At 46.8% G+C, this 21,051-nt stretch overlaps 1 protein-coding gene across 4 annotated transcripts in view; it reads left to right on the top strand.

Annotated features, from left to right (window-relative positions):
- The window catches only part of LOC146813209 (uncharacterized), a 67,449-nt gene extending 46,633 nt beyond the window's left edge, over positions 1-20,816 (top strand). For all 4 annotated transcript variants that reach the window (XM_085620087.1, XM_085620085.1, XM_085620086.1 and 1 more), the window contains 3 exons: positions 10,664-10,753; positions 13,296-13,412; positions 19,518-20,816. In XM_085620087.1, the coding sequence (XP_085476213.1) occupies positions 10,664-10,753; positions 13,296-13,412; positions 19,518-20,764 (1,454 nt within the window). In that variant the 3' untranslated portion in view covers positions 20,765-20,816. The remainder of the gene's footprint in view (positions 1-10,663; positions 10,754-13,295; positions 13,413-19,517) is intronic.
- Positions 20,817-21,051: the final 235 nt, after the last annotated feature.

Raw genomic sequence — 21,051 nt, 5'->3', positions numbered from 1 at the left:
ACTCACCTGATACCCTGTCCGGCCATACAGCAAGGGGTACTGTGGGAGGATCACATCCAGCAATGCCAGATTCTCCTCCAGGGTGAAAGGCTGTGCCCTCTCCACAGACCTTGACATGGTGCCAGGGAATCACGAGCAGCAGCAGTGTAGTCGAATCCAAATATGTGCAGGCAAGTGCTCTCTCATGGGACCTGGGTGCCTTTTATCAGCCTTGCTGGCCTGTTGCATGCACAGGAGTACAGAGTGATTGGTCACTCACATTTGCATCCTATGTTTCCTCCAATCCCTTTAAACCTAGCACAGTCAGTGGGTTTGGTTTTTTTCTTCTTGAGCATGATGTCAACTCCACAACCACTTTGCAACAAAGTAGATTCATTCAAACCGACTTTTGCTGTGCACCTGCTGGAAAAAAATCAGACTTTAAACTTGGTCCCCATGACAACCAGCATGCATGTAGACCTTTATACTTGTCCCTCATGTGTCCCCTATGTAATTAGGTGATTCACACACAGGTACGGTGCGTTCCGGGGCCCTAGGGCACCCCAAATGCATAGCAATGGCCCGTACAGGCGTGTGTACGCTCCGTATCACTATGGGTACGCATACGCAAGCACACCCATAGTGATAGTGAGCGTACAGGCGTGTGTACGGTCCGTATCACTATGGGTGTGCTCGCGTATGCGTACCCATAGTGATACGGACCGTACACATGCCTGTACGCTCACTATCACTATGGGTGTGCTCGTGTATGCGTACCCATAGTGATACGGACCGTACACACGCCTGTACGCTCACTATCACTATGGGTGTGCTCGCGTATGCGTACCCATAGTGATACGGACCGTACACACGCCTGTACGCTCACTATCACTATGGGTGTGCTTGCGTATGCGTACCCATAGTGATACGGACCGTACACACGCCTGTACGCTCACTAACACTATGGGTAGGCCTACGGCAGCACTCCCATAGTGATGGGGAACGTACACACGCCCTCAGGGCGAATGTACGGTGCCTTACACACATAACAGTGGTGACAGGCAGCACACAGAAAGGATTAGAGCTGACATACTTGTCCATGGATGGACATCAAGGCATTGTCTGGCCAGTACTACATGTGTGGGGCACAGGTGTGAAAGGCTGTGGGGTGGCACATTACTCCTGAGTTGTGAAGGCAATAGATGTATGATGAGAAGTGTACAGATGTTATGTGTGACGGTGCTATATGTGCCAGACATGCCCTTCACTCCATGACATGTGTGCATGTCGTACAGCACACTTGAGATGGGCGTCACTGGCGTTGCACAGTCAGCAACACACGCAAGTGTCCCCTGATGCCCGCTACAGGGGTTACCACACCAGACATGTGACTACCCACGGTGCACGATGTGACTATGTCATGTATGTGTGTTGTGTTCACATTAGCTTGATGTTGGTGTTCCCACAAAAGCATCTGCTGTTGCTGCAACCAACATGTGTCTGTGTATAGATGGACATGGCACACTGTTACGCACACCAGGCCACATGTGGTATCGGATGTTAGGTGTGTATGTATGCATGGGACACGGAGTAGCGTAACAATGACCTGTCTGCATCCTCTCAATGTATGTGTGGTCAGTGATGACATGCACACCTTCATGGCAAGGTGTGTGGGCTGTCCTAGTGTAATGTCATGTGACCTGTGGCTCAAGTGTTCCGCTACCTGTCTCTGCAATCAACATCCTACTTCTGCTGATATGTTGATGTATGTCACTCCTGTATTGCGTCTGGCTGTTAACTTACACTGGGACACAGCTAGTCCCATGCCATGGGATGTGGAGGTTCACAATCTCCGTGTGTAGCTGGGTCTTGGTAGGAGTGTCACCTGGCAGCCATACGTGTCGGGGCATGTAGCACATACCTGACTCCCTATGTAGCATATGTGTATTGACAGATTAACATGTGCTCAGTACATACAAATTGTTGTTGTAGTGCACTCACTCTTCCTTGTCAATTCCAAATTACTGCAGAGCGCCGCCTCTTCCCCGACCTATTCCGGACTTGGCTGACATGCGGGAGAATGACTGTATACGCTGCTACCGCTTCCCCCAACCATTGATTGAGGAGTTGACGGCAAGGCTGGCACCACACCTGCTACCGCAGCACAGGTATCCTACGGCACTGACACCCAAGCTGAAGGTAATGGCAGCCCTACATTTTCTTGCCACGGGTACCTTTCAATATACCATAGCTCATGTTGGTGGCATGTCCCAGAGCATGTTCAGCCGTGTGCTGCATGATTTTTTAGAGGCCATGTTGCTTCACCTGGATGAGTTCATCCATTTCCCAACTCCTGAAATGTTGACTGGTGTCAAGCGTGGATTCTATGCCCTGGGAGGGATGCCCCATGTCATTGGGTCCATAGATGGGACACATGTGGCTTTGGTACCACCACAGGCACAGGAGGTAGCGTACAGGAATCGCAAGCACTACCACTCCATCAATGCCCTTGTGGTGTGTCTGTCCAACATGGTGATTTCACATGTCTGTTCTCGTTTTCCAGGATCAGCACACGATGCCTACATCATGAGGCGTAGCAGGGTGCCTGAACTGATGACGCAGCTGCGCAAGGAACGAGCATGTGTTGTTGGTGGGTACACTCTGTCTGTCCTGTATTTTGCGTAGACTTCCAGCCCGACCGCTTCCCCTGTCCTACTTATGTCCATGTGGTTTCCATGTAGGGGACGCTGGCTATCCCAACATGCCATGGCTGATCACACCTCTCCGCAACCCCAGCACGCCGGCCCAGCTCCGCTACAACACCGCCCATGGCCGGACAAGGCGAGTGATAGAGAGGACATTTGGCCTCCTGAAGAGCCGATTCAGGTGCCTACACAAGACCGGCGGCGCTCTCCCATATGCCCCGGCGAAGGTCTGCAAAATCTTCATGGTCTGCTGCATGCTGCACAACATGGCAGTTGAGAAAGCTGTGCCACTCATCCTGGATCAAGATGATCAGGACCATCCACCCGTGGAGGACGAAGGGCTTGGCAATGGGGCTAGTGATGTGGAGGATGTGGTTCCGCAAGAGGACATCCGGAGTCGGCTCATACGCGACTTCTTTGCTTAGTGGTGAGTACCAGTGTCTGAGTGTGCACGCATTGGTCCCCGTGTGGCATGTGTTGCGATGTGTGTGTCCATCTGCATGTATGCCACGTGAGTCAGAGGTGTGTGTGGATGTGTCACTCGAGTGATGGTGCCAGTGATGAGTGTATTTCCACAGTCATAATTGTGACCTAGCATGTTGTCATCCTTACATGTGTCGAGTACATGCACATGCAAGTGGCTGTGCTTTTTGTGGCTGACTTCTTGTGTGTCTCTCTTCCCCAGGTACTTGCGCATGCCGTCTGCTGCTTGCATTGTTGTGGCACTGCTATTCCTCATGGACACGTCATCGTGTGCTGACTCAGCGTTACACGCACGGACAAGTTTGGAAGTCTCCTTAGGGTAAGGGATGCATCAGGGGTGTATTGGGTGTGGCAGTTGTTCACGATGTGTGCACAATGCCCCTATCCATGTTTGGTTCCTCTGCAGACATGTTGCATCACCATGGGACACATTACATGTAGCTGTATACACCTGAATAGATGGTCACACTTGTTGACAGTCAACTGTAATGGGATAGTGGATTGTGATGATGGCATCAATGTGTGTAACACTGCCCTTGGACACATACGGTTTGCATTGGCTTGACATGGTGTGGGACTTCCACATCAGAGGATCAATGGTGTATGGCAGCCTCTCTGTGAGCAGCAGGGGGTGTTTAGCTGTTGCCCGGCACTTGTGTGCCCGTTCCATGGATATCACGCATTTGTGGTGCAGAAGGGGGGTGCCAGTGTTGGACCCACATGTTAATCCACATGACCTGTGTATGTGTACTCCGAGTTGCCTCTGCATTCAGGAATACATGACTAATAAAGGTGTCCCTATGCCTCAAAGGTGCCTCTTCTCAGTCAATGCTGGTGTGTTGCCACGGTGCATATGGCATGTCTGGCATGGTTTTCAGTGATAGTGGCTATGTGTCTATGTGTAGAGTAGCAAGATCCAAGCTGTTTGTGTGGGATTGGACTCTGTATTGTGCATGATGTCCATGACTGTGTGGGTATTGTGACATGTGCCATCCCCATGCATCCAACGTTGGCCAGGCCACCATTCTCTGCATCCACCTGACTCAAGCTTGCAGGACATGGTTCTGCCACCTGTCTAGACTTACCTGGGTGCCCCCCAGGACACACCACATGATCCCTGACCTCTGCGCATGACTGTTGCTGTACTCAATATGTCTGTCGGCACGGTTGTGCGGCCACCCCCTCAGCTGGTTGGGCCCATCACGGGTGTGTATGGTGCTCCATGTCTGTCTTGCCTAATACATTGTGACCCATGTGTGTCCTGTGCCAGACTCAGGCCCCAGGGTGTGGATGGTTGAAGTCATATGAGAACTCAGGCATGGTTAGACTTTACAAGACACATGTAAGGTAATAATGCAAAATGTAGGCATGTAATGTAGTAATGTAAAAAGAACTTATAAAGCGCAGCTAACACCAAACGGTTTCTTGGCGCTAAAGACAGAGAGACAGAAAACAAAACAGTCCAAGAGGCTAAGAAGATTCTAATTGTAGGCTGTACGGAATAGATACGTTTTCAAAAGAGACCTAAAATGGGCTAATGAGGAGGCCAGTCTCAAACTTAACGGAAGAGCGTTCCAGAAGGAGGGGGCAAGAAAAGAGAACCTTAGTCCTCCATGTTTTTTACGTTTATACTTGGGGATTTGAAGAAGAGCCTGGGAGGAAGAACGAAGGGTACGGGAAGGGACATATGGGTGCAGAAGTGAGGAAATAAACAGAGGACCTGTGCCAGCAAGGGATTTAAAGACAATGCAGCCCAGTTTAAATTTACACCGCTCACTGATGGGGAGCCAGTGAAGGGATTTCAGAAGGGGGCGTACGTGCTGGTGTTTGGGTTGGTGGTAGATGAGCCGTGCTGCCTGGTTCTGGACTAGTTGGAGCCTCTTTAGTTGGTAGATGGGTAACCCAACATAGAGAGAGTTGGCATAATCCAACCTGGAGATGACAAGTGCCAGTAATACCAGGGTGAGGGCCTCGGTGGTCAGGAAGCGAGCGATCTTACGAATTTTTCTCAATTGAAAAAGGCTAGAGGACACCACTGCACTAATCTGTGGCTTCATGGAGAGATCGTCACTGATGATGATCCCTAGGCTCTTCACTGTGCTGACGGGGATAGGGGGGGTACCCAACCTGAGAGGCCAAAAGGTGGAATTCCAAGGGTTGGCTATGCCCCCGACAAGCAGGAGTTCAGTCTTGTCGGGGTTAAGCTTCAGGTGGTTCGCCCCCATCCAGTCACTGATATGACAGAGGGTGGATTGAAAATTGTCAACGGACTGGGCCGAGGAATTAATATTAAAGATCAGCTGGATGTCATCCGCGTAATTGAACGCGATGACACCACTGCCTTGTAACGTACGGATGAGGGGGGTGAGATATAAATTAAAAAGGAGAGGAGATAAGGAGGATCCCTGCGGGACACCGCAGGTAAGTTTAACCTCGTCCGCGGAGAACTGAGAGAGCCGGACCCCCTGATGGCGGTCGCTCAGAAAGGAGCGGATCCAAGCCAACGCAAGGCCCTGGATGCCGGCCTCCCCGACACGGTCGATCAAAATATCGTGGTCGACCGTGTCGAAGGCGGCCGACAAATCCAGGAGCACTAGGGCCTGAGTGATGTCCGAGTCCGCCCCTCTCCGTAGTTCTTCCATCACTGAAAGTATGACAGATTCTGTGGAATGGTTGGGTCTAAATCCAGCCTGTTGATGGTCGAGGAACTGAGAGTCCTCGATAAAAGTACTCAAAGTGTTGGTCACATGAGCCTCAAGGACCTTGCTAAGGTAAGGAAGGAGGGAGATGGGTCGAAAGTTGCTCATGGTTGTGGGATCTGCCGTGGGTTTTTTAAGGATAGGTGTGACCTCAGCTCGTTTGAATGACCCAGGGACGGTGCCAGAGGAAAGAGATTTATTCAGCAATGCCAAAGGGGGGGAGGGGCAGGTTGTAAAAGCCTCACGGAGGGCTGAGGGAGGGCAGCAGTCAGTGGGGGATCCTGACGCAACCTTTTTAAGAAGGGCTAGGAATTCTGTCTCAGATATTGGAGGGATCTGGGTCAGCTGCTTGGAATTGAAAAGAGGCAGAGGGGACTCTGGCCCATGATGGTGAGAGAGGGCTGAGGATAGAATACTCTTCTTGATGTTAGCTATCTTTTCAATAAAGAACAGGTTTAGAGAGTCACAGAGTGCTCGAGATGGGAGGGGTTTAGGGGTGATCCTGTCTGGGTTTGACAGTTCCTCGACAATAAGGAAGATGTCCTTGGTTTTAGTGGCAGGGCTGACAATCTTATTTGAAAAATACATGGATTTGGTTTGCAAGACTGCTAGTTTATAATTTTTGAGCAGGGTAGCGAAGTGCAGTTTCTTGTCATGGGCATAGTCTCGTCGCCACTGACGCTCAGCCTGCCTGAGCCTAGCTTCAAGGCTTTAAGATCGTCCGTGAACCATTTTTGGGCATCATGAGGGCGTTTAAGTTTTAATTGTCTACGGGGTGCCACAATGTCGCTGGCTGACTCCAGCCAGTGTGTAAGAGCAGAGGCTTGGGTGTCGATAGATCCCAGACTGGAGGGGGTGGAGGTTTTAAGTAGAGTGGCAAAGTCGTTGAGGTTAGCCCTGTTCCAATTCCGGGCTGAGAGATTTCCTTCCTTAGGTCTTCTCGGAATGGGGATGCCTATGATAGAAAAGGAAATTATAAAATGGTCTGACCAGAGACAGGGAGAGATGAAGGGAACGGAAATATCCAGGTTGGATGTCCAAATCTGGTCCAGAATATGGCCCTTGGTGTGAGTAGCGGTTTTTATGTGTGGAATACAGTTCATGCTGGAGAGGAGTTCAGTGAATGAAATGGAGCAGGCGTTCTCCTTGGCATGAGAGGGCCAGTAATTAAAGTCGCCCAAGACCAGAATTCTTGAGTTGTTGATAACAAGTTGAGACAAAATATCACCAAACAACAAAGAGAAATTCTGCATAGGTTGAGGGGGGCGGTAGACTAACACGCAGACAAGTGGGGTGGTGGGGGATTCCAGTCTGGCCGTAAGAAATTCGACTGAAGGAATGGCGGTTAAGGTCAGGGCAGAGAACCGAATGGAGTTTTTAATGATTGCTGCTACCCCACCTCCCGGCCTACCGGAAGCTCTGTTTACGTGAAGAATATAGTAACCTGTAGGGATCGCGGCATCATCTCTTAATCGTGTAAGTTTTTATTTGTGTTGGGGTACGTGTTGGGGGGGGGGGGGGTATGACAAGAGGGGCTTTCCGGGTGTGTGGAATCCAAAGTTCACTGGGGGAGTTGGTCTCCTTGCCATTGAAAATCGTCAGAGTCCATGCCACAGTCTTTGTCCACATTGGTCAGACAGTCGCCAGCAAGTCCATGTGGCAGAGAATGTCATTTGCTGCTGTGCTGCTGTTGGTTCAGTGGGCCAGGTGCCAGGCCAGGTGTCCTGGGAGATGGTGCTGTTGTGCCGACCCTCACGGTCTTTTCCGTGAACGACCCGCCCTCCTGCGGGTACCCTCAGAAGCAGGCCGTGACGATGTTTGGGATGCTCCGTCGGATGTATCCTCCTCCTCCTGATCCCTCCCTGTGGGTGGTGATGTTCTTCGCCTGGTGGCATAGGGAGGGTTGCCCATGTTGTCGGCTATCCGACGGAGTGAACGGTCAATTCCCGTGAACAGCGTCACGAGCTCAGCCTGTCTGTCCTCCATCCGCCCTTGGTGTCACAGTAGACAGGCATGTTGCTCCGCATGTTGCTGGGCCTGCTGGGTCTTGATCTCCTCGAGGGTCCCCTTCATCTCATTGAGGGTGGACACAACCTGGCTCATGCCCGTAGTGTCCTGCCGTTATGTGTCCAGGATGTTTCGTACATGGGAATATACCGGCTCCGCAGCCAACTGGTCAGGCTCGCGCCTCCGCCGTCCTCCACTCCCACCACCCCTGCCCACTTGCGCCTGGCCTGCCCTTGTGGGCACATCAGGTCTCCGGGACCCCTGAGGGGTGGCATTTGCGTTGTTGCCTGCCTCCTCCTGGGTGCCCGGTACACAGTGTCCCTCCTGGTCAGCCTGGCTGCGTTGTGGTGGTGGGGCAGGGATCCTGGGTGTCTCCTGGGGTGTGGCAGGAGTGGGGGTGGTGGTTGGCCCAGTTGTACCTGACGCAGGTGCTGCAGGTGGTTGGACACCAGAGGTGCCAGGTTGGTCGGGGTCGTCCACAGAGTGGTGAGAGTCGTCCCTGCCGGTGGGATCGTCATCCCGCAGAGCTGGGTCCTGTGAGTCTTCCCCCCCAGTGTTGGGGGGTGATCCACGACGTTGACCTGTGTGTGTGAGAGACAATGTTATTATTGTTCCATGCAACATCCATGTTTCATTAGTTTCAAAGTTTGCACATTTCCTCTGGGTATTTGGATATGTCTTGCATTCCACTCACAGTGCACTTGTGCATGAGTATGTCCCTTGTCCACAGCTTTTGAGACTTTACCTATGTGTGACACAGTCTTACTTGCTGCGTCAATTGTGACTGCAGTCAGCAGTGGAGTGAGCAGGTGTGGCGAGCCATGCATTGGCGCCTTCCGTGTTGCACTGTATGTGGGCACATGGAGTTGTTCCACACACTTATATAATGCAGGTAGCTGTCGTTGTGCTCGTGCACAGGTTGAGACATGGCCCGGTGTTTTGCCATGGAGAAGAGAGGGGGATTCATGCACTGGCCACCCTTGTCTACATGCACGCAGTCCACCTGCTGACGAGCAGACATTCCCACACCACCCAAGGCTGGATTGGTCTCCCTGTGTATCCCTTTCTCACTCCCTCTCTGTCCCCCTCTCCCTCCCTCCCTGTGTCAGCCTCCTCCCTCTGTCCGTCTCCCTGTGTCTTCCTCCCTCTCTCTCCCCCTCTCCCTCCCTCTGTGTGTCACCCTCTGTCACCTCAGCTCAGCTTCCTAGGCACACACTTTTTGCAGATCTTTGAATGGCCCTTGGCTTGTTCATGTGAGTGTGTTTGTGATCTCCAGGCACCCATTGGGTGTAGTGTGCTGCCACTCTTTCACAGTGTTGGCTGGTCATTGGCTGCTGTCATGTGCAAAATGGTGCCTTCAACCCCATGTCTTCATGCAAGGCGTCCGCCATTTGCAGGCAAGTCTTTCCTGTGTGGGGACACACTGTTTGTCTGGGTGTGAACTAGGCCATATGGGCAGAGGGCATTGTTGTCTGTTTCTGAGTTGCACTATGTGATTTTTGAGGCCCACACTCCCGCCATCCGGGTTACCGTGTCTTGTGTTGGTGTTTTCTGTGGCCTGTGACTTGGGATTGTCCAGCTGGGTGCATGGGGCATGGTGTCGCTAGTGGCATGTGCGTGTTCATGGAGTGTGGTTGAGTCATGCGATAGCTTTGGGGTGGTTGCGTGCATGATTGTGAGTTTGGTTGTGGATGACGTTCCCCCATGTGAGGTGAGTTGTGTGTGTACTCACCAGGCTCTCGGAGTCCTTCTACTCCGTCCACTGACACCACCGGCAGTATGGCCATCACCCTCTCCTCCCAGGGATGGTATTGTACGCGTCTGCGGGGCGGCCCTCCTCCAGTGATGTTGGCCTGGTTGTGCTCGTCGGTCATTTTGGCTCGGACCCTCCTCCGCAGATCGTACCACCTGGCTTGGCATTCCTGCCTGGTCCTTCTGGTGGCCGCAACAGCATTCACAGCATCGACGATCCTCTGCCACATGGCTGTTTTTTCGGAAATGCTGGTCTGTCTGACCAATGTTCCAAAGAGGTGTGGCTCGACTCTGAGGATTTCATCGACAAGGACCTCCAACTCTCGGCTAGTGAACTTTGGATTCTTGTTAGTGGGCATGGTGAGGGGTGTGGGTGTGGATGGTTGTGGGGGGTGTGGGTGTGGATGGTTGTGGGTGTGTGGGTGTGGTTGTTTGGGTGTGTGTGTGAATGTGATGAGGGGGTGTTTGTGAAGGTGTGCAGGTGTAAGGTGTAGGGGAGGTTCTAGTATGGTGCAGTAGTTTCTCAGTGTGGTCTGGCAGCAGTGGGTCTGTTGCAAAGGATCATGGTTTGTGTGTGTTGGGCCTTTTTATTGGTCCATTGGTGGGTGTGGCTGTGTTTGAACTTTGGGTGGGTGGGTTATAAGGTGTGGTTGTGTTTTGGGCCTCTGTTTGGGAGTTTGGCAGTTGCAGGTCAGTGAATGTGTTGTATTTGTGCTTGTTGGACAGGTTGTGTGGCTTTGTGTGATTCGAATGGAGTCTTCTTGTGTATTTTTGCTTTGTCCTGGTTGTGTACGTGTGTTTTTAGCGTGTGTACTGTGTGTACATCGGCCATTTTATTGTACGGTGCTGTCCTTGTCTCTGGCTTGGTACGACTCGTACATGCGCGATGTTGGGTGTAGGTGCTGGTGTTGGGGCCTGGGCTGCGCTCCGTACTTAGACTGTTGGGGTCGGGGTACGCTCAATATGTGATCGCTTTCATTTTATAACATGTTGATTTATTCTTTAGCATGATGATTTGTTTTCTTCTCTTTGCAACAGGTGGTTTAACTAGCATATCTGTATGTTCATGGATTCCCGAACCACAGGAGGAATCCGATTGCCAGAAAAATGTTGAACAGCTTACTTCATGTAAGTGTGAACCGCATGATCTCTCGACCGTCAAGATTATCCCTGTAATCTCCCTTCCCCTAATTGTGGTTGAACAAAATTTGATTTGCTGCATATCAAGAGTCTGATTTACGTGGGTGATATTGAAACACAGCACTATGGCTCACACCCCAATAAAACCTAGTCTAGCAAACCAAAACCTTCTGTCTATTGCCACTTTAAGAACCCACAACAAAACACACATACAGTCTCAAAGTAGAAAAGCAGTGGAAAATATGGTTTTGTTTACTAGATTGTTCTCATAACAGCTAAAGTAACATATTACAAATCCACCATCATGAGAGCATGAAACAAGACAAAGCCCATGGTGTTTAGATTAAGCATACGAAAAACCAATTGCGTTTCGGTGGCTGGTAGCTGGGGATGTATGATGAATCCTCTGCAAATGAAACTCTAGCATTTGCTGCACAAATGACATGGATACAACATGCAAACTGACATGGGGAGAAGTAGGGGAAAAGTCTCCAACTTGTAACACATCCTAATTGATGTCCTATATTCAACCCCGCCTCTCCGTCTGCAAGGAAATACTGTCAAGACCTCCACAGTCTGACCTACACCGGTGAAGACTGGCCAAGTCTGATGGAGACGTACAACTGCCCTCCGAGAGAAGCCAGGCTAAAATGAATGCATTTCACCATTCTACATAACTGGTACTGGTCCCCTTATAGGCTGAAAGGGCACAACTCAATCAATCAATCAATCATGAAATTTGTTAAGCACACTACTTACCCATGAGGGTCTCAAGGTGCTGGGGTGGTGGGTGCTGCTACTGCTCAAAGAGCCAGGTCTTGAGTAGTCTCCTGAAGGTAAGTTGGTCTTGGGTCTGCCGTAGGAGGATGGGGAGGGTGTTCCAGGTCTTGGCGGCGAGGTAGGAGAACGATCTGCCACCGGTGGTTGCTCTTCGGATGCGGGGGACGGTAGCGAGGGCGCAGTCTGCGGAGCGGAGCTGGTGGTTCGGGGTGTAGAAGGTGAGTCATCTGTTGAGGTATGCTGGTCCGGTGTCGTGGAGTGCCTTGTGTGCGTGGGTGAGGAGTTTGAAGGTGATCCTCTTGTTGACGGGCAGCCAGGGCAGGTCTCTCATGTGGGGTGTGATGTGGCTGATTCCTGAAGACAAATGCTGGAGGTGTAACACTGCAGGGTGTGACATTACTCATGTTTTATGGTACTGTGTGCAACTCCAGGCAAATTGTACATGAGTTAGTCGCAAACTGAATAAAACCAGTCTTTACTCCACTGTGTAGTCAGCCAAGCTGGCATTGTTGCACAATACCTCTGACACGGACGGTGCTGCTGGATGGCAACAGCGCTGGTGGTGGCTAAAATCTGTGTATTTTTTTACAGTGGCGCAGACCACTCTGCTCATACTAAATGGACCAGTGAGCTCTTCCAACTAGCCACCTATGAGAAACGTGTATTTAGACTCCACAAGTATCAGTGTTTGAAAATATCTGGGGACCATTTCTGGACACCAATGCACCACAGAATGAGAAGCAGCCCCACCCACAGGACTAGGCCCTACCCTGAACTTTGAGCTGCCCACTTACAATCAGAAATACTCACTGGTGAGGTTAGAGCCTAATAAATGCCATGTACATACATATACCCTCCCCCCTTTTGCACATTTCTTATATCCCCCTGAGCCAACTCTGCCATTTCAAAGATGACCCCCTCCACCTTCTCTTCTTATCTATCCTATTAACTTCAATGGACAATGCAAGTAGGATGTTATGGTAGGCTAAGATAGGGTTCAGCATTGTTTGAGAATATTTCTTCTTGTCAGTATAATTTTTTATTGCACCTAACATTCTCTAACCCAAATTAACTTTTAATTTGTATCACTGTAAAACTGTTCTCCCTGCAAATCAACATAGAAGACTTTCAAGTAGGGTGGCCCTTCTGTTCTGCATCACACAACATTAGAATCAAACTAATGCACACCACAATGGAGAACTGTTTGCTGCATACTTTTTATGAGTGGATACACTGTATTGCCAGGTATCACTCATTATATGATATTTTTTATTATCCTGTGAAGGAAAACCGCCCTGGAGTCATGACATACATATACTCTATACATTAGAAGTAACATAGTTAATTGGAGTTAGGACCAGGATAACGAGAATTGTTATTGATTGCTTGTAGACACACCTTAGTGTCCTCTCTAAAGAGTGGTGAGAGGGTGATAGTTATTAAATGGGCATGTTTTTCTAAGTGACAAGTTATGTATAGATACATAATGTTTGTATACCTTTAATCTGATCAACATTGCCTGTCTTACGAATTAATGTGTCACAACACACAGTTGTAAGGTTCGAGGGTATTTCCAGTAGTTAAACACAGATAGCTTCCATATCAACTTTGTTAATACAGTGAGAGGTTAAGTCTTCTTGTAGGGTTGCATGTTCACTACTTGTTGGATGATCCTATTTGATTTGGTTTCACATTCTATGGAATTAAACCCACATTGTATGTTGTAACACTTTGGGACATGTTTTTATAGCTTGCCAGCCAACTAACATCCCTGATGTAGTAGTAATGATCAAGGCTGAGGAACAATCCGTTTGCAAAAAGGAGCTGAAATCGGAGGAATCTGGAATCCGCAGTGTTCAGACTACAGGTGAGTTGATAGCTCTTAGATGATGACACATTTCTATTTCAGGAAAAAGGCAGGTGGTTTGTTTAGGCTCACAGTTGTGGTGTGGATGACAAGTGACTTGTTGTATTTATCATGTATAACTTTGCCCTTCTCCTATCAGTACTCTGTCCCTCTTTTCTCTTCCCCAGTATAATTTGATCAATACTATTGTAGCTCCACATTGGGTCATTTCTAAGGGTCTTGGGGCCTGATGTAAAGTTAAGTGTTAAAGAAAAGTCCTTAGATTTGTGGAGAATGTTTAGAATGCAGTGGAGAAACAGCCACAGGCAGTATTTGCACTGCTATAGGGATGGTCTGATGGAAGAAATTTCACTTGTGGAGTCTCATGTGATTGTACCATATCTTTCCCACGTTGGAGGTCTTTCAGTTACCACCAAAGTATAAATCTGACATTGAATGCCTTGCTCCAGAGGAAATGTCTAGGGTCAATCTCTGATTTAAACCTAAAGTTTATAGTGAGTTCTAGGTGCTGTAGCATTACACCCAGGCAACAATGACTGATCCCAATGCTTGAATACTTCTGTCTCCCTTCTCCTGTGAACTTTTGGATTTAATTGTTGAGAAGGGACCTATAAAACATCTTAAGACTTTGGGACTCATTTAGAGTTTGGGAGAGCCACACCAAACTCCTAGTTCTACTGCCTAATTTTGAGGTGGGGCAAACTAAATGTTTCCATTGGCAGAACGCCAGGGCCAGCCATTCATAGTGATATTTACCTCACCCTATTAGGGCGTGATGGCATCACTGAATTTCTCTGCCTGGCACCCCTTGACGAGGCATGTGTTTTTTTTTTATAGCAAAATGAACCATTTCCTCAACTCACTGGAATCTCTGTGGACATCATGGCCAATGTCTTCCTGTGTTGGTATAACGAAATTCTGCTTTGGGGGTTTATTTTGTAAAAACAGCAACGTTTTCAGAGATGAGCAAAAGAACCATGGCACCCATTCTGCAACCTATTCTATCTACTGAGCACCTTCTACTCTCTTTCTCTGAACTCAGCAAGATCCCCACCAGGTAGGCACGGATCTAATGTTGGACAAGCCTCCGCCTAAGGAGAGGAAGTGATAACATCTGCTGACCTTGCAAGCTGGCTTCCCACTAAGGTCTACATGACTTCCTGTATTTAATTTTTCAGCCATTTCCAAGTCTTTATAGAAACATTTTACTATCTAGATTTACCTCACAGGATAAGTATTAGCCAGTTGTTTTTTTCTGCAAAGGACCGCTGTTGAATTTTATGTGATGACTTTATGAAGACTGATTAAGTGATTGAAGTTGACTCCAATATTACTGGATGAACTCACAGAATCACAACAAAAAGTAAACATTTTAAAACATCCAGGGAAATAATGAACCAACTTGTAAATGCTAAAAGTAAGATAAAGTCAGGAAGAAATCAGGATACTGTCTGATCTAGCAAATGGATTTTTTAAATGTCAGAGTAGACATTCCTACTGTGGTTGTGTGATTGCACACTTTGCCCTTATTCTTCTGGAGATGTACCTACAGAGTTTACGGGTTGCTCCACTTAGGGTCTGTAAAATATATAATCAGATTCCATGTATGTATGTATGTCCTGACAGACCTGCTGCACTGTCCTAACAATGGGTTTTGACTGCACAGGGATCAAACAGATGTATTGTTAATAGTATACATGAAGTGGACTTTGGGTCAGCCCCTTTCAACCTATTGCTTACTTTCACCAGCTTCTTTCAGCCATTGGCTTGTCACCGTCAAATATATCTTTGCTGATCCCAATATTCACCGCTCACCTAATGGTAATGTGTGTTTGGGTGTATTATTCTGCCTCCCTTTGAATGCTTGCATGGAACTGAATATGGGGCTACTTTACGTCTGTAGCCTTTTTTGTCCGCTCCTGCCAGTCTCCCTTCCTCCCTCTTTTGAGTCTCACACATTTCACTCCCGCTCTTCCTTCCATTCCCTATGGGGTTCTCATTCCCCCCACTTACCATCCTATTATATTTACCAAACCTCAATCAACTCTTCATCGCCCAGTACCAACGAGCTGCTATCTTTCTTCATTGACCATGGCCCCTCTCTTTCTCCTGTGCACATTTTGTCACAGATCCACCCACCACTCTCTCTTTGTCCTCCCTCCCACCCCACCCTTTGTTTGTCCAGCTTGTCATCCCTGTCACCCTCTCCTTCTCACCCTCCCTCTTTGCCTTTTACACTCTTCTCTTTTGATGGATTCCAATTAATGCTGCCAGGACCGGCTATTTTGGATTTTTTCCTAAAAACATAGGGCAGGCTATACAGAATGTTCCCTTGCCTTCAATATGGTACTCTTTGGTTTCTATGACAAAAGAAGATTGAGTGGCATGGCAAGCTAAAGTGTAGTTCTTCATTTCTTTCAATGTTGTAGAAACTAAGGAATGATGGCATTGAAGGCTGCAATGCCATCTGCCATTATTTTATCTAGATAGAAATATAGGATTGTACAAATGCATGGATGCCTTTACTACAGTTTACCTCTGTGTTTCTCTGTCTGGCTGTAATGTACTTAAGCTGCATGCTTGAGCATATTAAACCCAGACATGTTGGTTTTGTCCATGCTTGTTTTTTAAAATTCCTACCATGTAATAACCCATGATACTTCTGCCATTTGTTGGCGTTTAAGATCCTAATTTTGACCAATAATATTGCTCATAACCTCTATGTCCTTAATGCTGCACTGAGCACATGATGGTTTTAATCTTTCCTTTTGACTTGTTAGATCACTGTTTCTGATTTTGCATGATTGTTTACTCACGATTGGGCCATCAAGAAGTGCCCCTTACCATCTGGTTTATTCCCACACTTTAACACATTTAAATCTGTGCTTAGTTCTCTGTATCAGTTAGTCAGCCCCCATACAATTGGCTTCCACCAGAAGGATCTGTAAGTTATTCAGTGGCCTTTTCTGTGGAACTATGTAGAAAGGTTCACTCAGGATAAATGACATCAAAGACTGAGCCTTGATAGATTTCCCTGTTTTCCCATCCAGAAAAAAGCTATATGCCAGACGTGACTTCCAATTGAGAACCCACCATAGCATTTAATTCTGTAACTAAGAGGTTATAATATTGTGCACACTATGGATGTCAGTTAGCTGATATGCAATTGTTGGCATACTCCATGACCTGCCTCTATAGATTGGAAATGTGTTTGCCTGTCTACAGAAGCTTTGCTTTCAGAGTTCTTGATTGGACAGCATTGCAAGTGCTTTTTTACTACATTTTAAAGCCTTGATTAATTTCATGTCTTGTGTATCTTTCGGAAGCTGCCTCTTTATGTGATCTGTCATATTGTATAAAGAGTCCAGGGGTTCCCTTATGAGTGGACAGGGCTTGCTATACAATCCCAAAGTGCTCTATAAGAGTGTAGTGTGGTGGAGCAGCCTTAGGTTTAACACAGAGGAGTGAAAGATATTTGCAAAATTCACACAATGATCAATGAATGACAACACGACTCAAGAAGGAGATCCACACCAATTTATAAAAATAGCAAGTATCTGTATATATATTCAGGCATTAGAGAAAATCATTCAGGTAAGTACGGTTTTAAATATAAATTCTTTTCACTTTAAAAAGTGCAATTTTTCGAGCACTGCAATGTTATCCTATGGGATGGAGTAAGAGTTCTGCAAACAGGTACAGTACAGCAATTACGGGACCAATATCAGGAGTTAAGGCGAGTGGTAGGCAAGGTCCGAGGCAGCACCAGCATTATATCCCCAGCGGCATGGGGGTGGCTGGGTGCACTGTGCAAAACAGCGTTGGGTACCAAATGTATTTCAATGGAGATCGGTCACTGGAAGGCCAGTTGGGCTGAACCACATAGGGGGCTCAGGGCTCACAATGCTCAGGGACGAAGGGCACCCTTGGCTCTCTTCTCAGCGGTGCAGAGGTGGTGAGTGCAGAGTGGTCCTTAGGCGTCAGGTTTTATCACCGGATGCATTCGCAGTAGAAGGGCCTGCGTGCAGAGGCTGCAGGCGATGTTGCTAAGTGCAGGCGGGGTGAACTCACTGTGGACTCAGACTTTGATGGGCTGGGGAACCTTGTTGGCACCGGTGCCCCATGTTCTGTCCTGAGGGAGGCCCGCCTACCTGACTAGCTAACTGTCCCACGTGCCCAGGTGCCGCAGGGGTCTTGGACAAAGGGGGGCGGCTTTCTCTCCTGTGAGCGGAGCCAGATTCGCATTCCAAAGGCAGCAGCTCTTTGAAGATTGCCGTCCAAGTAAAGCTAATCAGCAGGTTATCCTCTGGGCCTCCTGAGAGCAAAGGCTCTCACCCTAGGAGGTTAGAATAATGTTTCAGGTGGCAGGCTGGCAGAGACCAGTCAGGGAGCACACCAGAGGCTGGTAGGTTTTCAGGGGGCACATCTATGTCTCTTTTATACACAGGTGTACAACATTGGTTAATTTCTGTATGAACTATGAGAGTTAATATTATAGTCTTGATAAAGATGGTTTAAATCAGGACAATATCATCGAAACTCGTTGATGCCTTTGACTCCTAATCTGTGATGTTGGCTGACACAACATATAATATATGTTCAACATATTGAGTTCCAGCCTTAACTTAACTTTGTCACAGATAGGTTTTATTGATGAAAAAGTGTATTGTCTTGTTTAAGCTCTCTTTTTAGATATTTTTATCTTCTTCTTTGATTATGTTCTGTTCCCTGCATATGTAGTATCTGTGGTACACTACCTTGTATTTGAATGTGATGTTTTGGATCTGATTTTTTTTTTTACATTGGTTTTTAATTTAATAAATTGATAACAAGGTTTTATTATTGCTTGTATAACCGTATTAGTATATCTGCATAGTGGCACACTATATATGCAATAGATTGTATTTTTTGCGCTCTTTTTTGTATGAAGTGTTGTATGTGGTTTGGATGATTGTGAAGAATAGTATGTATCCTATGGTCACCAAAGGAAACACAGACGTTTATTGAGCTTATTACAGAACCCTATTTCTTTGGTTGTAATGGGTCTCTCTCATTTGTTTTTTGAGTAATGGAACTGCCCAGCACTGGGACATATCTGCCCATGCTAGTATGACCAAACACTTAGTACTAAGCACCCTTCTTTAGGGCTGTCAGTCTGCTGTAGGGTTGATTTACAAGTATCACATGCAGTGGTAGGAGACATGGCACATAGGGATATGTGGCATTTAGTGTTTTCACGCTTGAATGCACCAAGACACGCAGCCTGCAATGGCAGCCTTGCATGCGCTTGGTGAGGGGTAACTTGGGGCAACACAAATCATGCTGCAGCCCTTGTGATGCCCTCCTTCAGTTCCCCAGGGCCTAAGTACAAGGGTACCATTGACTATGGACTTAAAGTGGTAGCTCAATATTTTGCCAATTGGGAAACAATTGCAGTTTTGTGAAAACTCTGGCACTGGGGACCTGGTTAGCAGGAACCCAGTGCACTTTCAGTCAAAATCACATAATTTACCAGGCAAAAGGCGGGGGTGACTATGGCAAAAAGGGGCACTTTCCTACAGTATCCTAACATTGGGAAGGCATAGTACAATCCCTATTATAATTAAGCTGTGATACACTACGCTTTCTAACACTCATACTCAGTTGTACACTTTTTGCTTTCTGCTGTTTAATGTATGGTTATACTGTTCTTTCCTGTAAAGTGTTTGCTCTTTGCTTCTTCAACCCTCATAATCCCATTTGGATGTGATCCTTTGACTCATTTAGGAATTTTCATCCAGTCTTTATACATGTGAATTTCTTAGCAAACATTTGTGAGCTTGTTTTCACCTTGTTGCATGCCTTTGCTTTTCTAGTCACCTTCTCCATGGAGATGACTCTCTGTGTTTAGACAAATAAAGTGTTTCCCTTTTGTTGTGGTGATTAATTGTACATCTGAAATTCTGCCATTTGTATTCTTATTCTACCTACTTTTGTGTACTGCTATATTTTTCTCTTTTTCTCTTACTCTTACCATTTTGTAGTATAAATCATGTTGGTCATGACATTTAAAAAAAAATGTTTATGCCTATAAATAATGTATTGATCAGTCTTTTTATCCTACAGGTAATGGAACTATAAACCCAGACACAAGAGCAGAAGATTTCATATGTTCAATCAAAGCAACAGAGATATTTGACACACCATCAGGATTTGATAATGAGTGGCCACACAGCATTGACAAGGGAGTAAGGCAATATCGTTGCACTGGACATGACCAGAGTTCCAATCAAAGGGAAATTTGCGGCAATCTCCAAAGGACCCATACTTGTGTGCGACCATTTCAGTGTACTGAGTGTACCAAAAGCTTTGCTCAGAAAGCAGGACTTATTTTCCACCTGAGGACACATTCAGGAGAAAAACCTTACAAATGCAATCAATGTGAAAAAAGCTTCAGTCGAAAGGGGGTTCTTAGGATTCACCAGAGAACACATATGGTAGAGCAACCTTTCCAATGTACCATGTGCAACAAAAGCTTTGATCACCGTGAAAGTCTCATTTGTCATAAGAATTGGCATTCTAGATTATTAAAACATGAACGTAGAAAAAAAGCACTAGGCTCTTCTAGCCATTCCAATATAAGAACATTTCAGTGTACTGAATGTGAACAGAGTTTCAGTCGTAAAGGCGTTCTCATGAATCATCAGAGGACACATATGGAAGTGAGGCCCTATCAATGTAGTGAATGTAACAAAAGCTTTGCTCAAAAAGCAGTTCTTATAAACCACCTCAGAATTCATTCAGGGGAGAGACCTTATAAATGCAGTCAATGCAACCAAAGCTTTAGTCGGAAAGGGATACTGGTAAATCACCAGAGAACACATACCGGAGAGAGGCCTTACCAGTGTTCCCTTTGTAACAAACGGTTTGCTCAGAGTGGAAGTCTTCGTACTCATGAGAAATGCCATTCCAGAATTCAAGAGAGAGAGACCCCTAAAAGAACAAAAATACAAACCTTTCCATGTACTATGTGTGAGAAAGTCTTCAGGCTCAAAAGAGTTCTTATAAATCATCAGAGGACACACATGGAGGTAAAGCCATATCAATGTAATGAATGTGACAAAAGTTTTGCTCAGAAAGGAAGCCTGATTGACCATCAGAGAACACATTCAGGAGAGCGACCATATAAATGTACTCAGTGTGACCAAAGCTTCAGTCGGAAGGGGATTCTAGTATCTCACCAGAGAACTCATACGGGTGAGAGACCTTACCAGTGTGCCCTTTGTAGTAAAAGCTTTGCTCAGAGTGGCGGTCTTAGGAGTCATGAAAGATGGCATTCAAAATGTATAGGTCTTTCTAATGAGCCACTTTGAAACATTTTAATTGTGCTAAATGTGAATAAAGGTTTAGTCACTGTGGTGTTAATATTGTTCATCTCAAGATACATCTGTTTTGAATCTGGATCAATGTAATTAGTGTGTAGTCAGTGCTGACACTGAACAGCTTACTATCTACCATAGTAAGAAGACATTATAATGTAATTAACTTGAACTTGTCTTCTAGCTAAAAACAAAAGTTGTATGAGAGAGAAGCCTCGGATTATCATGTACTAAAAGTGAAATAGTCATCTACTAGAAAGCTTATTAGTCACTAGCCAGCA

The sequence above is a fragment of the Triturus cristatus genome, chromosome 7, assembly GCF_964204655.1.
Source record: "Triturus cristatus chromosome 7, aTriCri1.1, whole genome shotgun sequence".
NCBI lineage: Eukaryota > Metazoa > Chordata > Amphibia > Caudata > Salamandridae > Triturus > Triturus cristatus.
This window is presented reverse-complemented; position numbering and strand designations above follow the sequence as displayed.